General features: G+C 44.9%; 2 protein-coding genes across 5 annotated transcripts; both read left to right on the plus strand.

Annotated features, from left to right (window-relative positions):
- Positions 1-196: 196 nt before the first annotated feature.
- rnf128a (ring finger protein 128a) lies at positions 197-8,690 on the plus strand. Of its 2 annotated transcripts, none has more exons than XM_047020296.1 (7): positions 197-714; positions 2,591-2,838; positions 5,720-5,791; positions 6,393-6,475; positions 6,585-6,681; positions 6,818-6,986; positions 7,544-8,690. In XM_047020296.1, the coding sequence occupies exons 1-7, from the start codon at positions 312-314 to the stop codon at positions 7,648-7,650; spliced, it is 1,179 nt and encodes a 392-aa protein (XP_046876252.1). In that variant the 5' UTR covers positions 197-311; the 3' UTR covers positions 7,651-8,690. The 2 variants fall into 2 exon arrangements, with proteins under 2 accessions (XP_046876252.1, XP_046876251.1); XM_047020295.1 differs by lacking the exon at positions 197-714 and adding an exon at positions 1,413-1,999.
- Positions 8,691-9,194: 504 nt separating this feature from the next.
- Positions 9,195-20,481, plus strand: tbc1d8b (TBC1 domain family member 8B). 3 transcript variants are annotated; one of them, XM_047021002.1, is made up of 21 exons: positions 9,195-9,463; positions 11,194-11,304; positions 11,441-11,559; positions 12,106-12,331; positions 12,574-12,814; positions 12,987-13,194; positions 13,297-13,464; positions 13,929-14,090; positions 14,237-14,387; positions 14,707-14,921; positions 15,061-15,178; positions 15,784-16,069; positions 16,193-16,322; positions 16,440-16,538; positions 16,630-16,698; positions 16,844-17,084; positions 17,267-17,332; positions 17,613-17,705; positions 17,920-17,967; positions 18,062-18,159; positions 18,330-20,481. In XM_047021002.1, exons 1-21 carry the CDS (start codon positions 9,337-9,339, stop codon positions 18,807-18,809), a joined length of 3,456 nt encoding a protein of 1,151 aa, XP_046876958.1. In that variant the 5' UTR covers positions 9,195-9,336; the 3' UTR covers positions 18,810-20,481. The 3 variants fall into 3 exon arrangements, with proteins under 3 accessions (XP_046876958.1, XP_046876956.1, XP_046876957.1); XM_047021000.1 differs by lacking the exon at positions 17,613-17,705; XM_047021001.1 differs by lacking the exons at positions 16,440-16,538; positions 16,630-16,698; positions 16,844-17,084; ... (3 more) ...; positions 18,062-18,159; positions 18,330-20,481 and having other exon boundaries at positions 15,914-16,069; positions 16,193-16,295.
- The last annotated feature ends 42 nt before the right edge of the window (positions 20,482-20,523 follow it).

The raw sequence follows: 20,523 nt of genomic DNA on the forward strand, positions 1-20,523 counted from the left end.
TTTCACAGCCTTTTATAACTCTTCCTCAAACATCCTGAAAATAATACCTGACTGAGGATGACAGAGCCCAATCCTATTACAGTACCTGCATGCACATGACTTTTCAAGCTTACTCATGCAAACGTGTGGTAAATACATCTACAGGCCAATGAGCAAGGTTCACAGAGATAACAGTGGTGTGATGCGTGCTTGGATACGGTTACAGGGAGGTGGTGTCGGTTTCCCCCCTGAGGCACATCCCTCTTAACCAGGAAGACAAGGATTGTCTGAGCCACAGCAACCACACGGAGCGCTTCAGAAACAAGGACAAAATGAATCCCCTCCGAAGCTTCCTCCCAGCTCTCCTCTGTCTTGCGGCTGCTCAACATGCAGCGGCGATCATGTTGTTTTGGACTACCACGATCACGATCGTCTACTGGGACTCGAGTGCAAATCGAACCGTCCTGCAGAGTTGTTCAGACTGTGGGCTGTATGGGCTCCAGTCGCCCGTCACCTCGGTGAAGGGGAAGCTGACGGTGCCTGAGTCCCACCCCCAGGCCTGTGACCCCCACACCAGCTTTAACCGCACGTCCAGGTCCTGGATAGCCCTGATCGAGAGGGGGAACTGCACCTTCTCAGAGAAGATCAGGGCAGCTTCTGCTCAGGGGGCTTCGGGGGTGGTGATTTACAACCTCCCCGGCACAGGCGATGAGGTGACTCCTATGGTCCACCACGGTAAATTGTGGCTTTATTCTTTAGATTATCATCTTTGTTTTCTCTCTCTCTTGGAGGGGACATGCTGGAAAATCTGTATGGAAATCTTATTTTGTTCATATTTCCATGTAATGTAAAGTGGTCATGTGATATTGACTGACAAAACAATACAACACTTTGTTCATAGAGCATCATAAAAGAAGTCATTTAGCGCTACCAATATCTCTCCCTGTGTTACAAAATTCGATAACATTTGACATTATGTTGTTTTGGACTGATATATAACTACCCAGGCAACAGCTGGCCTAATGGATGCATTCAGTCCTGTTTGCTGGGAATAAAAGTTGCGTCGGTATCTTTTATAAAAAAGTAGGCGGAATGAGATTGCCCCCAAACTTTCCAGTCAATGTGTTCATACACGTTTCTGTTACTGTGATCCACCCATATCGTCCCTGGCCCGATTCATTCTTAGTATAAGTTTGTACACGTCTTCCCTTTGATATTAAATGAAACCTTGACGTGTGAAGAAACGGGATGATCATCATTCAAATTAATCGAGTATTTTGGACGTTGTGTTTCACATTCAGACGGCATTCATTTGGATTATGTAAAGCAGTAGGCAGACCTGTGTTTTATGTTTTTAGTATCAAGCAGATTGTGCTATTAATGATGTACGTCTCCTTTAAGAAGTAGGTGGGCGTGTACTATACAATTTGACCCCATTGAAAAGAGGACTGTGTCGCTGAACTGGTTCACCTGTCAACACTAAGCAGCACTTCAGCTCAACGTGAATTGAACAAAAGGCATCAACTATCGTTTTCCTGATTTGTTTTGATCCCTTAATACGTCGAGAAGCGATAGCAAACTGTGGTAACCCGGATTATGGAACGGTTAGCAAAACGGTATTTTTTTTCATGGCTGTTTGTGGCTTCAAGTATCCAGGTATCGAGTTTACATTTTGCGCAGGCGACTTACATATGCACAGCTTACCTTAATGTCTCTTCTGTTGATGTTGAAAGCAACGAAACTGTTTGGCGGTATGAAGAAAGCGGACTTTATGGACTAGATTCTCCCAAAATGACAGTGACGGGGGAAGTCTATGTACCTCGTCCGATGTACGGCTGCCAGTCTGATGATGCATTTTATGATGTACCAAATGAGTCAAAGGGATGGATCGCGTTAATTCAGCGAGGTCATGGATGCAGTTTTTCCGAGAAGATCAATGTCGCGGTCAGCGAGGGGGCAATTGCTGTCGTGATTTTTAACGATCTTGGTACAGATAGAGTAATCCAAATGTCGCACCCAGGTATGTAGTTTATTGCTCTCGGAAAGTCACTGTTGCAGCAGTCCAGGACATTTGTCTAGGTCGTTGAGGAAATGCAGCGTAGGTTACTTTGACCCTCTACCACAGTGAGGGAGACATTGTCTCAAATTATGTTACGACTGAAAGTGTAGCCCCTCCATATGTCCTCTGCCAAAACTGCCGGAACGTTGTCACTGTTAATAATACATGTTCTCTAGTTAGTTTTAAATCATTTTGAGATCTCATTAAGGCCTATTGCTTTCCCTGACCGTTTCAGTTGGTTTTTAAGACACAAATCCAACAAAAGTTAGTTGATTAGATTACCAACTGACAATATTGTAATGTCTTTATTAAACAAAATGGTAATGATTGTTTAAACACGATCAAACCAATGACCTGAAAATTACAACAAATAAACAGTTTCTTCTCTTGAATTTTATTGAATACATGCATTTTGCATGGCACATTAGCTTTTCACATCTATATAATTATCTTCTTTAGAAAACTGTATCAAACATTACTTTGTGTATTTGTCCTCACCAATGGCTGTATTCCTTAACAACAATAACATTTCATTTCTGTCCTTCTTCACAGGGACTGGAGACACTGTCTCCATCATGATCGGCCACATCAGAGGCCTGGAGATCGTGAACCTGGTCCAGAAGGGTTTCCCCGTCAACATGACGATCGAGGTGGGCAAGCAGCACGGACCCTGGATGAGTCACTACTCTGTGTTCTTCGTGTCCATCTCCTTCTTCGTGGTGACCGCTGCCACGGTGGGGTACTTCATCTTCTACTCAGCACGTCGCCTCAACAGCCTCCGTCAGCAGAACAACAAACAGGTAAAACCGCACCACGCTAAATAATTAGGAACAGGAATTATTCGGTTTCTTTTTTTCTTTTTGTGAAGGAACTGTATTTGGGTATAATACAGTCCTGTATGTCTTTTACTTTAGGTGGGGGTGGGGTGTGATGTCAGGAAGTTAAGGGAGGGGAAAAGGGTCAAATGACAACTGTTTACTCTTAAGACGATACTTGTCAAACCAGTCTAACTCCTTCTGTACCAAATGTTTAGTTTGGCCCATTGAGAGTGGCTGACAAAGACTTGACCTTGATTGGAGTTTGGGATTCTTCAAAGTTACATTATCGATAAAACCTGATACAGAACTCTGTTGCCAAGTAGCTTTGGCAAAATCGGAACTCCAGTGACGATTGTTCTTTTGAACAAAAGTTAGAGAATGCTGTGCCGTATCTCTTTGTCTGTGGAACAGCAGGTCTGGCTTGATCTGCCACCCAACACCACAGACTGACACTTCTATTCCCCTCAGACTACAGCATTAAACCTGTGTTTACGTGTCCAGATTCATGTGTTATAGTTGGTTTGAATGGAGTCATTTGAAACCTTCTCACTAGTTCATATGGTGTGTTATTGCATAGCAGGCTGGATGATACTAACCATACAGAAACAACCTCTCTCTGCCTGTGTACTTCACATTAAATTACTTGGTCACATAATTTGTTGGGGGAAGTTATAATTTATTCAGGTAGCAGGTGTTTTTAATCAAATACCAATTGTGCCTATGGAAAGTACAGCAGGAAATCAGGGATCAGAACTGCATAGTTTGAACAGTATTTCGATGGTCAGTGAGGGTTCTATGTTTACCATGCATGGTGTGCAGTACCAATGTTTTCTATTATTAATCTGTCCATTAAAGACACAATGTGTTACAGTACAGTACTGGCATGTTGGTCTAGTTGGCGTGAGTAATGATGCGAGTTCTTTAAATGGCGGACAGACACCCTGACAGTGGAAGTGTTTCTGTCACTGGGACAGTGTTTCTGTCACTGGGACAGTGTTTCTGTGTTTCTGTCACTGGGACAGTGTTTCTGTCACTGGGACAGTGTTTCAGTGTTTCTGTCACTGGGACAGTGTTTCTCTCACTGGGACAGTGTTTCTGTGTTTCTGTCACTGGGACAGTGTTTCTGTCACTGGGACAGTGTTTCTGTGTTTCTGTCACTGGGACAGTTTCTGTCACTGGGACAGGGTTTCTGTGTTTCTGTCACTGGGACAGTGTTTCTGTCACTGGGACAGAGTTTTCCATTGTATGCATTCCAAAGGTGTTTGTCCCCTGAACTGTTAAGTCAACTTGATGTGTTTATTCTAGAAGTTTCTGAATAGGATTTGAAGGTTGGTAAACACTGTCAAGCAGACACACACTTCACCATAAAGGGTTGGGCTAAACGGTAAAAGAATGTTAGTTATGTAGTATTATCATTTTCAAAGATTAAAGCAAGCCTCTTTGTGAAACCTTTGAATCTTTTGCTGTGGTACCAGAATTTCCTCTTCAGCTGATTGTATCTCTGGTATGTTACGCAAGACTAATCCACTGTCACATGGAGAGATCCACAGTTTCAAGCTCAGTCGTTTTCAACTTGCTGTCATTTGTGGCTGTGTGAGAGGTAACCTTGATGAGTGTGTTCTCTGTAAACATGTGTACAGAATACTCTTCTCTTAACTTCAGACCTCTTCACGGTATCTTTTGGTGTGGGGGCACACACAACAGCTCACTGCACAAGCACACACACAACAGCTCACTGCACAAGCAGACACACAACAGCTCACTGCACAAGCAGACACACAACAGCTCACTGCACAAGCACACACAACAGCTCACTGCACAATCAGACACACAACAGCTTCCAGCCAGGCAGACTCTCTGAGTGGGCAGCTGGACAGTGCGAGCAGCACTAAGTGCGCCCGCAGTGGGTTGACATTGCGCTCAGGGTTACAGGGGCTCCATTGTTTAGCCTGTAATCTTATGCAAAACTCCACAGCTCTGCTCCTCCTGTCAGATAGCATGATGACAGTATTCTGCTGCCAGTAAGAATCTCCCACCGTATCGAAACAGACCTACACATGTGGATCTGAATCTGAACCCTTTCAGGACATAGGGAAAGCCCTTGTTCAAGCCAGCAAGTCGATTAAACGTTGGTTTATCTTTCTAGTATATACGTGTGTTGTGTTAGACTGTGTGTGTCCTGTTCTCGGAAAACATTATCCTTCTTTCATTTATTCATTTTCATATCATTATTTTCTGAGAATCACCAAAGTAAATGTTATCTACCTCCGAGGCCTCATTGTGTGCATCCTTAACACGTTATGTACCTTGTCTTCCTGTGTGCCTTTGTGCATATTATTTAGCACTGTTGCCATGGGGAGAGTTGAACTAGGAAGTCCAGGCCATCACCTTACCCAAACACAATGGTTATATTCCAAATTGTAGCTTCTGTGTGGAATCTCCAAGGAGAATGTTCCATACCAAAGGCCCCAATGTAAATCTTCTGTTTTGACATAATGTAAGCTGATGCAATGTTTCCAGTGTATACCCTCCGAGGGCAGGCTTAATGACAAACAGTAGGGTGTCGTTAATGAAGGCTGTCCCGGATCGCAAGTGTCCATGTGGGGAATACTAGTCTCCAACATGACATCAGTGCATGAGCTTTTCCTGCTCCCTGTGATGTAAAGACATGAGGTCATTGAAGGTGTTTTCTTTTACGAAAGATCTTCATCCGTGCTTTCTGGTGTTAAGGGTGTTCTGCCCTGAACCCTGGTGTGCTGGGGTGGAAAAGCAGGTCGCTCGGTCCTGTCTGATCTTCTTCTCTCTCCTCTCTTCCTCTCCTCTCCTCTCTTCCTCTCCTCTCCTCTCTCTCTCCTCCCAACAGAAACATCTCAAGACTGAAGCAAAAAAAGCCATTGGTCAGCTTCAGGTGCGGACCCTAAAACAGGGAGATGAGGTAAATAAAAATTAGCCTAACCTTTCACTTGTCTGACTAGACGAGAGTCCACCTTGCTTGGTCTCTGTTTTGTTTTCAGGCACATCCTGTATGGATTTAGCTCAGATAATTCAGTTGACTTTTGGGTTGGAGTATTTTCTAAATCTAATTTCCAAAATCTGGCCAGATACCCTTAAACTGCATAGGGAATACATTCAAAGAGGGTTTTGGTACTGGATGGCCCTTTTTGAATCAATTTGAAAGATAACAAGATAAGGGAGTCAGATGGTTACGCGGTTAGGGAATAAGACTAGTAATCTGAAGGTTGCCAAATCGATTCCCGGCTGTGCCAAATGACGTTGTGTCCTTGGGCAAGGCACTTCACCCTACTTGCCTCGGGGGAATTGCCCTGTACTTACTGTAAGTCGCTCTGGATAAGAGCGTCTGCTAAATGTAAATAACATTTTTAGGGGCTTCATGGTGGCTCACCAGTTAAGGACGCGTAGGAAACTTCACAAATATTCTTGTGATCCTGTTGTTTTGCATGCGAAAATGCATGACTGCCTAGCGATGATTGCCACAAGAATACATTGTCAGTTGGCTTCATGTGTTTCTCCTGCAGGAGACCGGCCCAGATGCTGACACCTGTGCTGTGTGCATCGACGCTTACAAACCCGGAGATGTGCTTTCCATTCTCACATGCAAGTAAGCAGTGTTCACACCAGTACAACAACTTGTTTCCCTTTTTACCCTCAGTTAAACTTCCTCATATCGACCTGACGCTGATCTTGTTTGGGTTTCTGTCTCCTGCCAGTCACTTGTTTCATAAGAGCTGTATCGAGCCCTGGCTGCTGGAACACAGGACGTGTCCCATGTGTAAATGTGACATCCTGAAGACTCTGGGGGTGGCGGTAGGCGCTCACAGCACTTGCAGTATATTGCACAGCACCCATATCCACACAATTGTTGATATGTTTGGATAGATGACCTGGACGTGTGTACAGGTGAGTGAAGCAGTGACTCACCTGTGTGTGTGCTTGTCATTAGCACCCTGATGACGAGGAGTCCAGCCGGCAGACGTCCGTCCCTCCAGACTTCCAGTCCTTCCCCAGCGCCCCTGAAGATGCCCAGAGCGAGACGGCGTCTTCAGGGTACGCCTCCGTCCAGGGGGGTGAGGAACAGGGCAGCCCGCCTCAGGGAACCCCTATATTTGAAGGTAAGACTCGTGTCTCGTAGCTTGGCCTGGTCTGTTTTTACTTATTGCGGAGATCGAACCGTGAGGCTTTTCTTTATGGCCCCTGCCTGCCGTAGAGGTTGTTGGGAGTGCCTAAGCATATTCCTTCAGTATGTGCAGAGATAGATGGCTGAGCGGTTAGGGAATCGGGCTAGTAATCTGAAGGTTGCAAGTTCGATTCCCGGCCGTGCCGAAGGACGTTGTGCACTTCACCCTACTTGCTTCGGGGGAATGTCCCTGTTCTTGCTCTCAGTCACTCAGGATAAGAGAGTCTGCTGAATGTAATAATGCAGGTCTAAAGATTATTTCCTTTACATGAACTTGATAATATGAACTGAAGCCATAGCTGCACCACGTAGCACCACATCAGTTTTGTCAGTCCAGTTCAAAATCTTACAATTTGATATTCCCATTACTACTTTGTCTTATTCTGGTTGTCTTGGTTAATACTCTTTCTGTAAATGTAAGGTCGGACAGTAGGACATCTGCCTCAAAGCTAAATCATATTTTGTCTGGCTCTTTATTTTTCATTTTTGAAGTTAAGGACCAGCCTGATCCTGTTTCGGTCCACATTGAGATCCAGCCCCAGTACGACAACCTGGCATTTGAGGGCGACCTCCAAAACCAACAGGCGCCCAGGATATGAACAGCATGCTTAGCACTGCACTGGACCCTGGCTAATGGGACTCGCGCCACAGTCGATTACATTCAAAGATGTTGTTCCTGGTGGTTGTGAAACAAGCAGAACCTGTAAAGTGAGTTTGAGGTTGTTTTAGGAAAAGAGAATGTAGCCTATGCATATCATTGGAATCGATGCAATAATAATGTCTGAACTGGTACTATCTCACATGTTTTAATGATCATTTTACATGTCGATTTCATTTTTGTGTTTGTTTACTGCGTACAAAAAGTCATTAGATCACCTAATGTTTTTGATGTCTGTGCATTACTAGAACAGGACTGATCTCTTTTTAAGAGACTTAATGCAGTAATATATCAGCAGAAATGATGCCTTCTATGATCGTATTTGCGATCTTTCAATCAATATGAGATTTGATGATATTGTATAAGTACATTTGGTAGAAGTGTGCGCTGCATGGCAAGCTGAGCACATGCTGCTTGCTCAGTTTAATCTCAGTATATATCATTATTATGGTTTCTACTTCTCTTATCACATAGGGTGTCAGTGACTGTGGACAGTCACTTTGTTCTCTCTTTTCTCAGTTGTAAGGCACAACAAAAATATTGTAAATGTTCTTGTTGTCTTCAAATTCTATGTCACTTTCATGCCATGTCTACAGTGGTTTTTTCCTTCTATGGACTAAGAGATGCAAGTTAGAAGTTGGACTTTCACTTAGGGAAGACTCAGATTTTGAAAGTATGCAAGTTAACATATCCTTTTGCCTCTACATCTTGTAACATTTTCTGGTATTTTTGGTTGCCTCGTGAAAATGATTTAACAGAATAGTTTGTTTAGGACACATCGTGCATGCACTTTAAGATGAATACTATTTTAAAACGTTTTTTTTAAATATAGCGCGCAGCCTTTCCAATGTAAAAGATTTATAAAATATTTTGATTAAATGGGGGACAAAAGGTATTCTTTATTTTCTCTTTTGACAGTAATGTAAGGGAATTGATGTATGAAAGAAGTTGAAATGTAAATAAATTTGTTTTATCAAACAATTGTTTTGTCATGCATGCTTATTTACAGAGTTCAGAGTGGATTTTCAGACGTTTTGGGTTTTCTACACTTAGCGTATCTTATTTAATGGGATAATGAATTGCGCCAGTGCAAACTAAGGATTAAATCACTGGAGCAAGGATACACCATACGTTTAGTGTATGATCAGGGTCAAATAATGTTATCATTTATTTATATTAATTTGTTAAAGAAGTTGGGTGTAACTTAAAATGTATTGTAGCTGTGGAGTGACTAGGCTATGTATTAATTATTTACACTGATATAACATCTGTCTGTTAAAGATCAGTCACATTTTTTGTAATCGGAACCTATTTCCTGGCCTCAACGTCCTGTCTGTTCTAATATTTTCTTTGATACATACAGCACATCGATTGTAAAGCACTATGGTACATCAAGTGCGCATACTGAAGGATACCCGTTCTCTTCGTAACGTTTCCAAGGTAGAAAAACTACAATCCCACAAGCCCTTGCGACATTGTCTTTGGCAACATTTAACTTGTCGACGTGGGCAAGGGTGCTTGCCTCGCTTCATGCAAACAAATGTTGATGGGTGTAGTGCACGATGGAATGAGCATCGTGTCATGTTTTGGATTTAATAGATACATGTACACATATATGACTTGAAATATGTGGCTTAAACCTGAAGAGGTACTGCTGAAAAATGCATTCAAGCTATGGGTGACGGAAAAGAGCAATGATTATTTCGTTTTACAGAGGAGACGAGGATATGGAGAAGGTGGGGGCGGGTTGACAGGTAGGCTATGTGAACAATACTTTGCTTCCAAGTCTAAACTATAACCGTAGTTCGTATAAAACCAAAATAATACACCCATTTTTACATCTTATGTTTGTGTGTCGGTTCTTTCCGGGATTCTGTGTCAAAAAATATGAGCATGGGTGGGGTGTAGACAGCTGTGTTGGTCAAAACAGCTGACCCAATGACAACATTACATTGCAACAGGTATACAGTTTAACAGCTTAACAGCTGCTGTATGCCTGCACCAGTGTTGTTACCATCTCTGTGCTTGTTACTTTTAACCAGTGGCGTGGGCTGTCTGCTACAATTCCCCCTAACGGCATGGTATTAAATTGCTTGCTGCCTTGGTTTGCATCATAACACACGGCTGCGCATTCTTTCTGTTATTCCGTTAAATTATAGTGCTACTGCGGCTTGTGATTATATTATTTAGCTTGCGGGTAAAGAGATGAGTTCACAAGTGTGACAACGCAGTAGGCTATGATCTCAACATTGTCAGTGGTCGGTTTTTCTACGATACCAATCAAACATTTTACCTCGACACACAAGATTCACTGTAAACACTGGTGCCAGATGTCGCCTCTTGGAAACACGTTTCGAAAAAATGACAAGAACACCAATAGAGGCGATCCATTTACATTTTTTGAAGTTGCATTATTAATCAGTTGGCCTGGAGATTCAACAGTGTAATCCGTTGTATTAATACCCTCATCGGATGACTCAAAGTCGGTAAAGTCTAATGGTCCCACTGATTCATCTAAATATAAACAAAAGAGAACTCAGTGAAACGGAACTTCCAAGCAGTGGCTTAATTGATGTTAATGAAAGGGTGCCTAGATGAGGTGGAACACAATGGCTGTCTCGTCTGAGTGGTCTAATGATGGTGGAAGTCCAACGCGTTTAGCGACCCTGTTAAATGTGGCCCCTTTAAACCCTCTTCAACTCAAGGACCTTTATATTCTGAAGTATCTCTTTAAACACTAGTCAGAGTTCAGGGTATTTGATCATTACCTGCGTGATTACTTTTTCCAGAATCCCAGATTGTTTTCAGTCTATTGGACTATTTACTACGACACCTTCTTAAGTAGTCACTGTTATGTTCGGTCAGCAACGCCTGTAGTGATGCAATCTCTGAAAGCAGTATGGCCCTCAAACCTTGTTAATTATTAATGAAGGGCAATTCACTGATAGGTAATGTTACACAGCTAGTTTTAGCCAGGGGCAAGTTACTTGTGCATGTCCGTATTAAGGACATTTGACTGTATCTAAGAGCCTTTTTCTAATTAAAGAACACACTGAAATCTGCTTCTTTGTGGTGTGTGTATGTGCAGATACATGGCATGTTTCTACTTGTGAATTAATCAGTGGCAAAAATCTGCTATAAAGGTTTTTTTGGGGGGCAATTACATGACATTTTCTCAAGAGCAATTCCTGAGGGGGACACCAAAATTACTGCTGTAACACATAACCTACATTGTAATATGTTAAATGTATATTATTAATATTATTTAAATGTCCTTATGTTCACAGTGATTTATTGGGGGGGACAAATCCTATTTTCCCCAGGATCGGGGGGGTCGTGTCCCCTATCCCCCCCGGGATTTCCACCTATGGAATTAATACATCCAGTTATATAATTTGTTTATATAAATTGCACGATATCTTAATTGTTTTAACAGTCAGGCTGTTGGGCAAAATGTTTTACAACTGTGTGGATGTGTGTGCAGGCCTTCTGGTAGGAACCTTGGACACAGTGTTGGACTCCACGTCCAAGGTTGCCCCCTTCCGCATCTTGCACCAGACACCAGACTCACAAGTCTACTGGTCTGTAGCATGTGGCAAGTACATTCCTTCCCCACTTAAAATCCTATTTGGACAAAGACTGTTTTGGTTGGCAGTGAAAGTGCTTTCAGCACAGTTCCCATTTAGTCTGGTGGTTTTCCATTGTTTGTGACTGTCTTTTGTCTGGCTTAGGTGCCACCAAAGAGGAGATCAGTCGCCACTGGGAGTGGCTGCAGCAGAACATCATGAGGACCCTGTCTGTGTTCGACTCCAGCGATGACATCACTAGCTTTGTCCAAGGAAAAATAAGAGTACGAAATCAAAGCCAAATCACACCGGCGGGGTTATATACAGTCCCCAGTATCACTGTCCATCTCTCAGACTGTGAGAGGCACAGAGAGTGAATGGTTTCGTCAGCTTGAATGATTCATTAAGCTCTCGGTGAAAACTGTGGCTGTTCACATGACTCATTCTGAATACTTGCTTTATGATGATATGGAAAAGTATAACACGCAACCAACATCATCTGAAGTGATTCACTCAGAGGAACAAATTAAATATAAAATAATATACAGTACTTAAACTCTGAATCCAGAATACAGTATGTTTGGATAACTCAACCTGTACAAAATATACATGATCGCTCTCCCTTGCTCTCTCCTGCTCTCCCTTGCTCTCTCCTGCTCTCCCTTGCTCTCTCCTGCTCTCCCTTGCTCTCTCCTGCTCTCCCTTGCTCTCTCCTGCTCTCCCTTGCTCTCTCCTGCTCTCCCTTGCTCTCTCCTGCTCTCCCTTGCTCTCTCCTGCTCTCCCTTGCTCTCTCCTGCTCTCCCTTGCTCTCTCCTGCTCTCCTTCCTCAGGGCCTGATTGCGGAGGAGGGGAAAGTGTCTCATGTGCAGGAGGATGACCCGGAGAAGTTCCGCGAGGCGCTGCTGAGGTTTGAGAAGTGGTTTGAGCTGCCTCAGAAGGAGAAGCTGGTGACCTACTACTCCTGCAGCTACTGGAAGGGCCGAGTGCCCTGCCAGGGCTGGCTGTACCTCAGCACCAACTTCCTGAGTTTCTACTCCTACCTCCTGGGAGCAGAGGGTGAGCAGAACGCAGCCAGCGCCCCGGCCAGCCACCCTCACGGCTCGAGATATGTTTTCTGTATTTTTGTCTAAGGGTTCAGGTTGGTTGTTTGTGTGCTCTGTGGGAGACCCCGGAGCCCTTTGTCATTGCTTGCCAAAAACGGGCGACGCAAATCAATTTGAATTTGATTACGTACCATAGTTGTAAACCTGACCTTCCTTTCCATGTTAGATACGTAACATAAACAATCATCTCCACAGTGAAGCTGGTGATCTCCTGGGACGAGGTGTGGAGGCTGGAGAAGACGTCCAACGTGATCCTCACGGAGAGCATCCATGTGCTGGCCCACGGAGACCATCACTACTTCTCCATGTTCATGCACCTCAGCGAGACCTTCCTCATCATGGAGCAGCTGGCTGACTACTCCATCAAACGCCTGTTTGATAAGGAGACCTTTCAGGGAGAGCCTGCCCTGTGTGACCCTTTGCAAATCACCAAGAGGTACCACCTGTCTGTCTTGTGTTTGCTCTCTGTCACGTGACTCGTCAGTCGTTGTTATTGGAAACGCAGCATCAGGCTACTGACTGTGGAGCTACGGAGGCTATTACAGTATTTAGGTTATTTCCTGTGTGCTCTAAAACTGTCTTTGCTCAGTTGCACTGCTCCTTTCCAGAGGCCTGGAAACTCATGCCAGGAACGAGCAGTTCAGGGCGTTCTTCCGGCTACCCAGGGAGGAGAACCTGCTGGAGGTGTATGAGAGTTTCCTGTGGGTGCCCTTCAGCCACTTCAATACTCTTGGCAAGATCTGTTTGTCTGAGGGCTACCTGTGCTTTGCCAGCCAAGATGGCAGCCAGTGCCATGTTATTGTCCCCATCCGAGAGGCAAGGAAGACACAAAGATTCTCCCAACAACAAATATTTGCTGTTTGATCCTGTCCCCGGCTGATAGCTGGTGTTTGTTTTAAAAACGGTCGATCCTGGCAGGTGATTGGTGTGGAGAACCCAGACAGGAGCAGCAGAGCGTTGACGGTGTGTGTGCGAGGCAAGAAGGCTCTTCGCTTCTCAGAGGTCCGGGACTACGAACGGCTCGCCAGCGCGATCCGCAGGAGGTGTGGGATGACAGGCAGCCCTCTGCACTCCACCCCACCTGAGGTGAGCTTCTGTTTAAAGCACCACACACAGCACCACACACACACACAGCACCACACACACACACAGCACCACACACACACACAGCACCACACACACACACACACACACACACCCCTCCCCACACACGCCCATCCCCTCACTCACACACACCAGATCCCAGCTCAGAGGCACTGCACCACTATACAGGACAGTGCACTCGTATGTTCTGGGCTTAAAACAGCCGATTGTCTGCACCTCTCTGTCACTGACCATCTCTGTCACCAACTGTCTCTGTCAGCCACGAGCCCTCACTGATCTGCTCCTCCCAAGGTTTCTTCCACTTTTCTCTCTGAGTTTTCCTGGGAGTTTATCCTTGTTTTCTTTGAAGGTTGGTTAAAGTGCAGTTCTACGGGCGTGCGTGAAGCCCTTGCTTGTAAAAAGGAATTTGATTTGGAAAACATAAAACCACTGTCCTCCCCTTGCAGGTCACACGAGGGGAATGTCAGTCACTGATCAACCACTTTGAGGACAACCCAGAGGACGTGACTCTGATGGTGGGGCAGAAGGACACCAGCAAAGCCGTGAGCACCGAAGCTCTCATGACCGTGTTCCACCCACAAGACACCGAGAACCTCGACCCCAAAATGGTAGGCATCCCTCTCCTCGCTTCAGGCCCCTCTGGGTCAGGATGAGGAAACGAAGCGCTTCAGAGACGAGAGGAAACTACAGCGCTGACACACAGGAAGCTGTCATAGCTCTATGACCAGGGTCTTTTTCTTTTCCTGCTCGACAGCTGAAGGAGAAGATGAAGGAGCAGTCGTGGAACATCCACTTCTCAGAGTACGGCCGCGGCACCAGCATGTTCTGCACCAAGAAGACCCGCGACCTGATAGTTCGTGGAGTTCCTGAGTCCTTAAGAGGAGAACTGTGGATGCTGTTTTCAGGTTCTCATCTATATATGTGTCTCAACATTTCTTTTTAGCAGAACTTATGAGTTTTAATTAACCTCATTATCTATTTGTAACTTATATTGATGTTCTTACCTTGTTTTTACAATCTTAACTGTAGCACTTTGAGATTTGTTTTAAAGGTGAAGTGCGTTACAAATAAAATCTATTATTATTATTATTAACTAGGGCTGGAAATCGGGTGTTGTAAATAAGCATTAACCGACTGTTATTTAGAGATTGTCCAGTGCTTTGGGTTAGAACATGGGGATGTGGTGTTCCGTGTTTTGACCATGCGGGGGTTGGGTCTTGGCAGGTGCAGTGAACGACATGGCCACTCACCCTGGCTACTACACCCAGCTGGTGGAGCAGTCGCTGGGAACGAGCACCCTGGCCACCGACGAGATAGAGCGGGACCTCCACCGCTCGCTTCCGGAGCACCCTGCCTTCCAGAGCGAGACGGGGATCTCCGCCCTGCGACGCGTCCTCACCGCCTACGCTTACAGGAACCCCAAGATCGGCTACTGCCAGGTAGGAGGCTAACCCTAATCAGGTAGGAGGCTAACCCTAACCAGGTAGGAGGTTGACGGACGTCCTGTTACCGGCCCTGAATGGCTTCACCCGTTAACGGGATCTAAGCCCGCCTCTGCCCTCCCTCTCTCCTGTTAAGGCCATGAACATCCTGACGTCGGTCCTCCTCCTTTACGCCAAAGAGGAGGAGGCCTTCTGGCTGCTGGTGGCCGTGTGTGAGAGGATGCTGCCTGACTACTTCAACCGCAGGATAATTGGTAAGAAATTCTGCTGCTTTACCCTTCACTTAGAACGTTTGAAGATTTCCTTCTAAAGGATCAAGCACAGTTCGCCATTTTAGGTGAACCCAGGTGAACTTTTGGTCAACTGACCTTTTGGCCACAAAGGAAAATGGATTGCGTTCGAAATCCGACATTTAGATCTGATTAGCTCAGTTTAAGCTTATTGACAACAGTCAAAGGTCAAATTAGACGTGCAGTTTTAAACATAACTAGAAGGTAATGGTTATACTAACTGGACAGTTAAGGTTAAGTGAGCCAGATCAAGGCTCAAGATGAAATGGCTCCTTCCTCCTCTAGTTCACTGTGATGTAAGTGGCATGGGGCATCTCACTATGTAACACAGTCTATGTTGCTGTTACCGGGGTGATAGAGCATGTTACCAGGGTGATAGAGCATGTTACCGGGGGAGATAGACCATGTTACCGGGAGTGATAGACCATGTTACCGGGGGTGATAGACCATGTTACCGGGGTGATAGACCATGTTACCGGGGGTGATAGACCATGTTAACGGGGTGATAGACCATGTTACCGGGGGTGATAGAGCATGTAACCGGGGGTGACTGAGACATGCGTCCCCAGGAGCTCTGGTGGACCAGGCGGTGTTTGAGGAGCTCATCAGGGAGCAGCAGTCTCAGCTGACGGAGCACATGACAGACCTCAGCTTCTTCTCCTCCGTGTCCCTGTCCTGGTTCCTCACTCTGTTCATCAGCGTCCTGCCCATCGAGAGCGCCGTCAACGTGGTGGACTGCTTCTTCTACGACGGCATCAAAGCCATCCTGCAGCTGGGTCTGGCTGTCCTCAACTGCAACATGGAGGCTCTTATTAGCTGCCATGACGACGCAGAGGCAGTCACCATCCTCAACAAGTCAGTGCTGTCAGTCGGAACTCGGGTCAACGGAACTAAACCAAAACGCAGAACAACGTTCAGTGTATGTTGGGAGAAAAGGGGGGTGAATATCACGAGACTGAAACACGTGTTCCTCTGTAGGTTTTTCGACAGCGTGACAAACAAGGACAGCCCCTTGCCCCCCACCGTGCAACAGGCGTCGCTCGGCAACAACGACAAGTCCTCCCACTCCAGGATGGACATCAGTGACCTCATCAAAGACGCCTATGAGGTATGGCAGGTTGCTAATGGATACTAGCGTCACCTCCTAGCACTGTGAGTGACAGGAACCCAGGCTGAATCTAACAGATCTTTTTTGTCCTGATCTAAAGTGCTCCTTTTCTTTCAGAAATTCGGAGACATTCGATCAGAGGAAGTGGAGAGCATGCGTAAACGAAACAAACTCTATGTCATCCAAACCTTGGAAGATACGACAAAGCAAAACGTTGTGAGTGGGGGATCGAGTTAAGAGATTTGTCATCGCTTTTTAAATGTAAGATTGCGCTGTTTAGGATGAATTGACACGGTTTTTGTTCCAGCTTCGGGTCGTGTCTCAGGAGGTGAAGCTCAGTGCTCCTCAGCTGGATGATCTGTATGCACTGTTCAAGGTAGGTCCAGTTGTCAGTGTCGGCTTTATAATTAATCATCAATCATCTCCAGCTTGAAATAGCTTTCCTCTGCAGAGTACTTGATGTGTTTTAAATAGCTCAGAGGATAATCTCTCAGCGGTCACAATTCTTCTCGTCGTTCCAGAGGCAACATTTCCTCAGTTGCTACTGGACGATGAACAGCCCAGCCCTGCTCCACCACGACCCCAGCCTGGCCTACCTGGAGCAGTACCAGCTTGGCCTCCAGCAGTTCCGCCTGCTCTTCTCCCTCCTGGAGCCCTGGTCCCTCAGCAGTAGCACAGACACGCTGGCCCTCTGGGCCTTCCGCCTCATAGACGAGAACCAGGACGGCCTTGTCAACTTTAAGGAGTTCTGCTTGGCCCTGGGTGAGATCTGCGCTCTCGCATTCGCACTACTCTGTTGACACCCATCTTACCTGGTCAGTGTTCTACTCTGATATGGGCACACTGGCGTAGACCTTGTGTTAACCTCCCTCCCATCCTCCCTCCCATCCTCCCTCCCATCCTCCCTCCCATCCTCCCTCCCACCCTCCCTCCCTCCTTCATAGACATCCTGTACAGTGGCTCTTTCACCAATAAACTGAAGTTCCTGTTTAAGCTTCATCTGCCTCCAGGTAAAGACAGACCCTTTCTCACTGACCAAGTTGTATGATGTACATCGTCTTTGACCATGTTGTACCGTTTGTCAGTCATAATTCTTCTGTTGATGTACTTTCTTGAGAGAAAATCTTATTCCTTTTCACTCCATGAAAACTTTGCCCCTTACTAAGCTTTGCTACTTAAGCTTTGTGTTTCCATCTCTTTCGATTTGTTTTCTTTTTACTAATTTCCTCAAGCCTTTGTTTACTGCGCTATAAGACCTGCTTGTATGTACTTACACAGCATATCTTCCAGCTTTCACAGGCAGTCCTTTCCACTCAAAGGGTCAACAGTTTCCTCACTTTGTTCCAGTGACTGAAGACATCTCTCATCTCAGTAGACTGACTGGTCAGCTTGCTCTTTCCTCTCTCGACACCTTCACTTCCTGTTGTACCTCACTTCCTGCTCCTCTCTTTAAACAAGGCCTTATCATTGTTTTCTCTTCTGTGTGCAATACTCTCACCTGCACCTTAGTATGCTAACCTTTGGCACTTATAAACTGTTTGGTGTTAGTTATGTTGTATTTCCTCTTTTATAAGTGTTACACTTGCTCATATTGCAGTGTCAGATCTTCCAGAGGATGGTGTAATACGAAAGAGCCCAGAAAGAGGTGAAGTCGTTTTCTTTTTGGTGTCTTTTGACTGCCATGTTCACTCGAGGTAATCCAGTTAGCAAGTTGCTGGTTAATGTTTTCATTTCCACAGGCAGAGGAAAGGTAGATCTACAAGCCTACCTGAAGCAATGGCAAGATGAGATCCTTAAGAAAGAGGAGAGCATTAAGGATCTTCCCAGAATCAACCAGGTAACAAGCACTGTCCAGGTCATAGTTTCCTTTGTGGTTAATGAATTGGTCTATTAAATAAGTACCTTTTTTCCTAATTCTATTGCCACAAACATTTATCAGTGTATCATAATAATTCTACATGATCAACGTCTGGCTTTGTTTCCTTCCTTGGTGGGTATTGGCACTAGGCTCAGTTCATCCAGTTCTCCAAGACCATGTACAGTCTGTTCCACGGCGACCCAGAGGAGGAGCCTCTGTACCGGGCAGTGGCCAGAGTGACCAGCCTGCTGCTGAGGATGGAGGAGGCGGGACGCCGGCTGCAGGAGACCAGCAGCCCTCGGGAAACTCCCAGCCCTCTGGAGACCCCTAGCCTCCCTCCAGCTCCTGCGGAGGGGGAGAGCTCCCCTCCTGTGGAGAGCTCCCAGCCCCCCAGCCCCCCTCAGGCCTCCCCTCCCGTGGATAGCTCCCAGCCCCCCAGCCCCCCTGGCTCCCTGGTGGATACGGCTGCCAGCCCTCAGGAGATGGAGTGGTCCTTTTCCTTCGAGCAGGTGCTTGCGTCCCTCCTTAACGAGCCTGTTGTCGTGCGCTTCTTTGAAAAGCCTGTGGACATTCAAGCTCGCCTGGACAATGCCAAGACCGCCCAGGTGAAGGCCAAAGCAAACAAGTAGAACGACACGTTACGGGTCGAGACGACTTTTCAAAGCCATCAAGTCATCGTGACTCTGCCTCACTGCTGTCCTCTTTTTGTGTCATTGCTTGGTCTGGTAGCACAGACAGGGTGAGTCAACACCATGGACATAAAGTACACTTTGCAGAGAAAGCAGTGACGTCCTATGAAGTCAGTCTGTTCTGTAGTGTTGTACTGTACGTCCTATCTTAGACTCGTAATTTGCACACCAGCGAAACTCATCTGGCATTTTGCTTTTACTGTATGTAACAGTGATTTTTCCTCATGCAGCCTTAAGTCATATTATTTTTTCAGAAACACCAGCTTTTCAAAGTGATGTTGGCAGGAATGATGTGGAATGACAAAGCGCTCCAGTGGAGTCAGAAGTAGCCATAGTATCCAGTCCCAGTCACACCTTATACCATACAGTGGCTAAAGCCAGAGGACGTGCAGTTGACTGAGTAAAAAACTATTTAACTTCTACTTTAAACCAAAAAAGAGAAGATTGGATTTTCTTGGTTTGAGTTCAGTTTATTTGTTTTGTGACACAATGAAGGTACATAATCAGGTTCAGGTTGGTTATTGTTTGTGGAGATTCTTCTTCATGCAAGTGAAAACACAAAGGGAACATAGAAAGAGTTCCTAGCTAATTATACATTTAGTTGACTTCCCTAAAACATTTCTTACATACTGAAATGCAATGGTTTTGTTAAGAATATCATGACTGAAATAACAAAAGCCTTTTGTCGTTGCCAAGTTTAAGGCCTTTCAGGGCAAAAGAAACTAGCTAAATGTAAAGGTAGTTGGTAGCAGATGAATCAGGTTCAAACTCCAGAACTGGTGAACTGAGTATTTTAATGTAAATCAACAAATCAAACATATGCAGAACAGAGAGACTTTGACATGTATTTGCTTCACCAACACTTTAAATGTAACTTGGTATTTGCTCAAATAGACAAAGAAAAAATATGTAGCACCTTAAACTCTGGTCTTTCTTTAGGCACTGCTTAGTGAGTACAATATTTCTACTGAAAGTAATGTTACAATCTGAAAGGGACGTGTTTATTCTAGTAATTAGGTTCAAAAGTAGAAGAAAGTAATGAGATATTTAAGATTAGGTTATCCTTTGTTAGATATTCTATAATTTCATTCAGTTATAAAGGGAATACTGTGTATCATGTAATTCATGATAACTATCATCAAGGTATATAAATAATTGTGGTATATTTTGATATTTGAATTCTTGAGACTGCAAGTTAAATACGTTGATAGTTTCTAACTTATACATTCCCTTTATTATTTTATTTGATGTTTTTTGAATTGCAGTTAAGCATGAAGTGGGTGCATGGGCATGGATACATGATGGAAACAGAACTCAAATGCAATGGATAATTTGTTCTGTTCGACGTACTGTTCTGTACAAAATCGTCCTTTTTTTGTTTTTTCAATTTACGTAATTCAAAGATGTGTATGTAGGATGGATATGTCTATTTTACACGACCAGTGATAAATGTTTATTTTCAAAGCCTGCGTCAAAGGCAAGAGATGTGGTATGTGCAGTTGTATATGGTCTGTATTTTCCTTGTTTGAATGGCCTGACTTGGTGCCAACTGTGTAAAATCTAACTGCAGTTTGATACAGTAGTCTCAAGTTCATAAAGCCCTTATCACACATCAAGTCTTAGCTGCTAGGGCCTTTTAAAATTAGTTACTAAA

This window comes from Hypomesus transpacificus, chromosome 5 (genome assembly GCF_021917145.1).
Source record: "Hypomesus transpacificus isolate Combined female chromosome 5, fHypTra1, whole genome shotgun sequence".
Lineage (NCBI taxonomy): Eukaryota > Metazoa > Chordata > Actinopteri > Osmeriformes > Osmeridae > Hypomesus > Hypomesus transpacificus.

What these genes read in the sequence shown, in the direction of transcription:
- rnf128a (XM_047020295.1), top strand. Translation starts at nt 1,576, where the DNA reads ATGGAACGGTTAGCAAAACGGTATTTTTTTTCATGGCTGTTTGTGGCT. An exon ending in CTTTCCATTCTCACATGCAA is followed by an intron (nt 6,476 to 6,584) that starts GTAAGCAGTGTT and finishes GTCTCCTGCCAG; the next exon opens with TCACTTGTTTCATAAGAGCT. An exon ending in TGAAGACTCTGGGGGTGGCG is followed by an intron (nt 6,682 to 6,817) that starts GTAGGCGCTCAC and finishes GCTTGTCATTAG; the next exon opens with CACCCTGATGACGAGGAGTC.
- tbc1d8b (XM_047021002.1), top strand. Translation starts at nt 9,337, where the DNA reads ATGTGGCTTAAACCTGAAGAGGTACTGCTGAAAAATGCATTCAAGCTA. An exon ending in TCATCTCAGTAGACTGACTG is followed by an intron (nt 17,706 to 17,919) that starts GTCAGCTTGCTC and finishes CTCATATTGCAG; the next exon opens with TGTCAGATCTTCCAGAGGAT. An exon ending in ACGAAAGAGCCCAGAAAGAG is followed by an intron (nt 17,968 to 18,061) that starts GTGAAGTCGTTT and finishes TCATTTCCACAG; the next exon opens with GCAGAGGAAAGGTAGATCTA.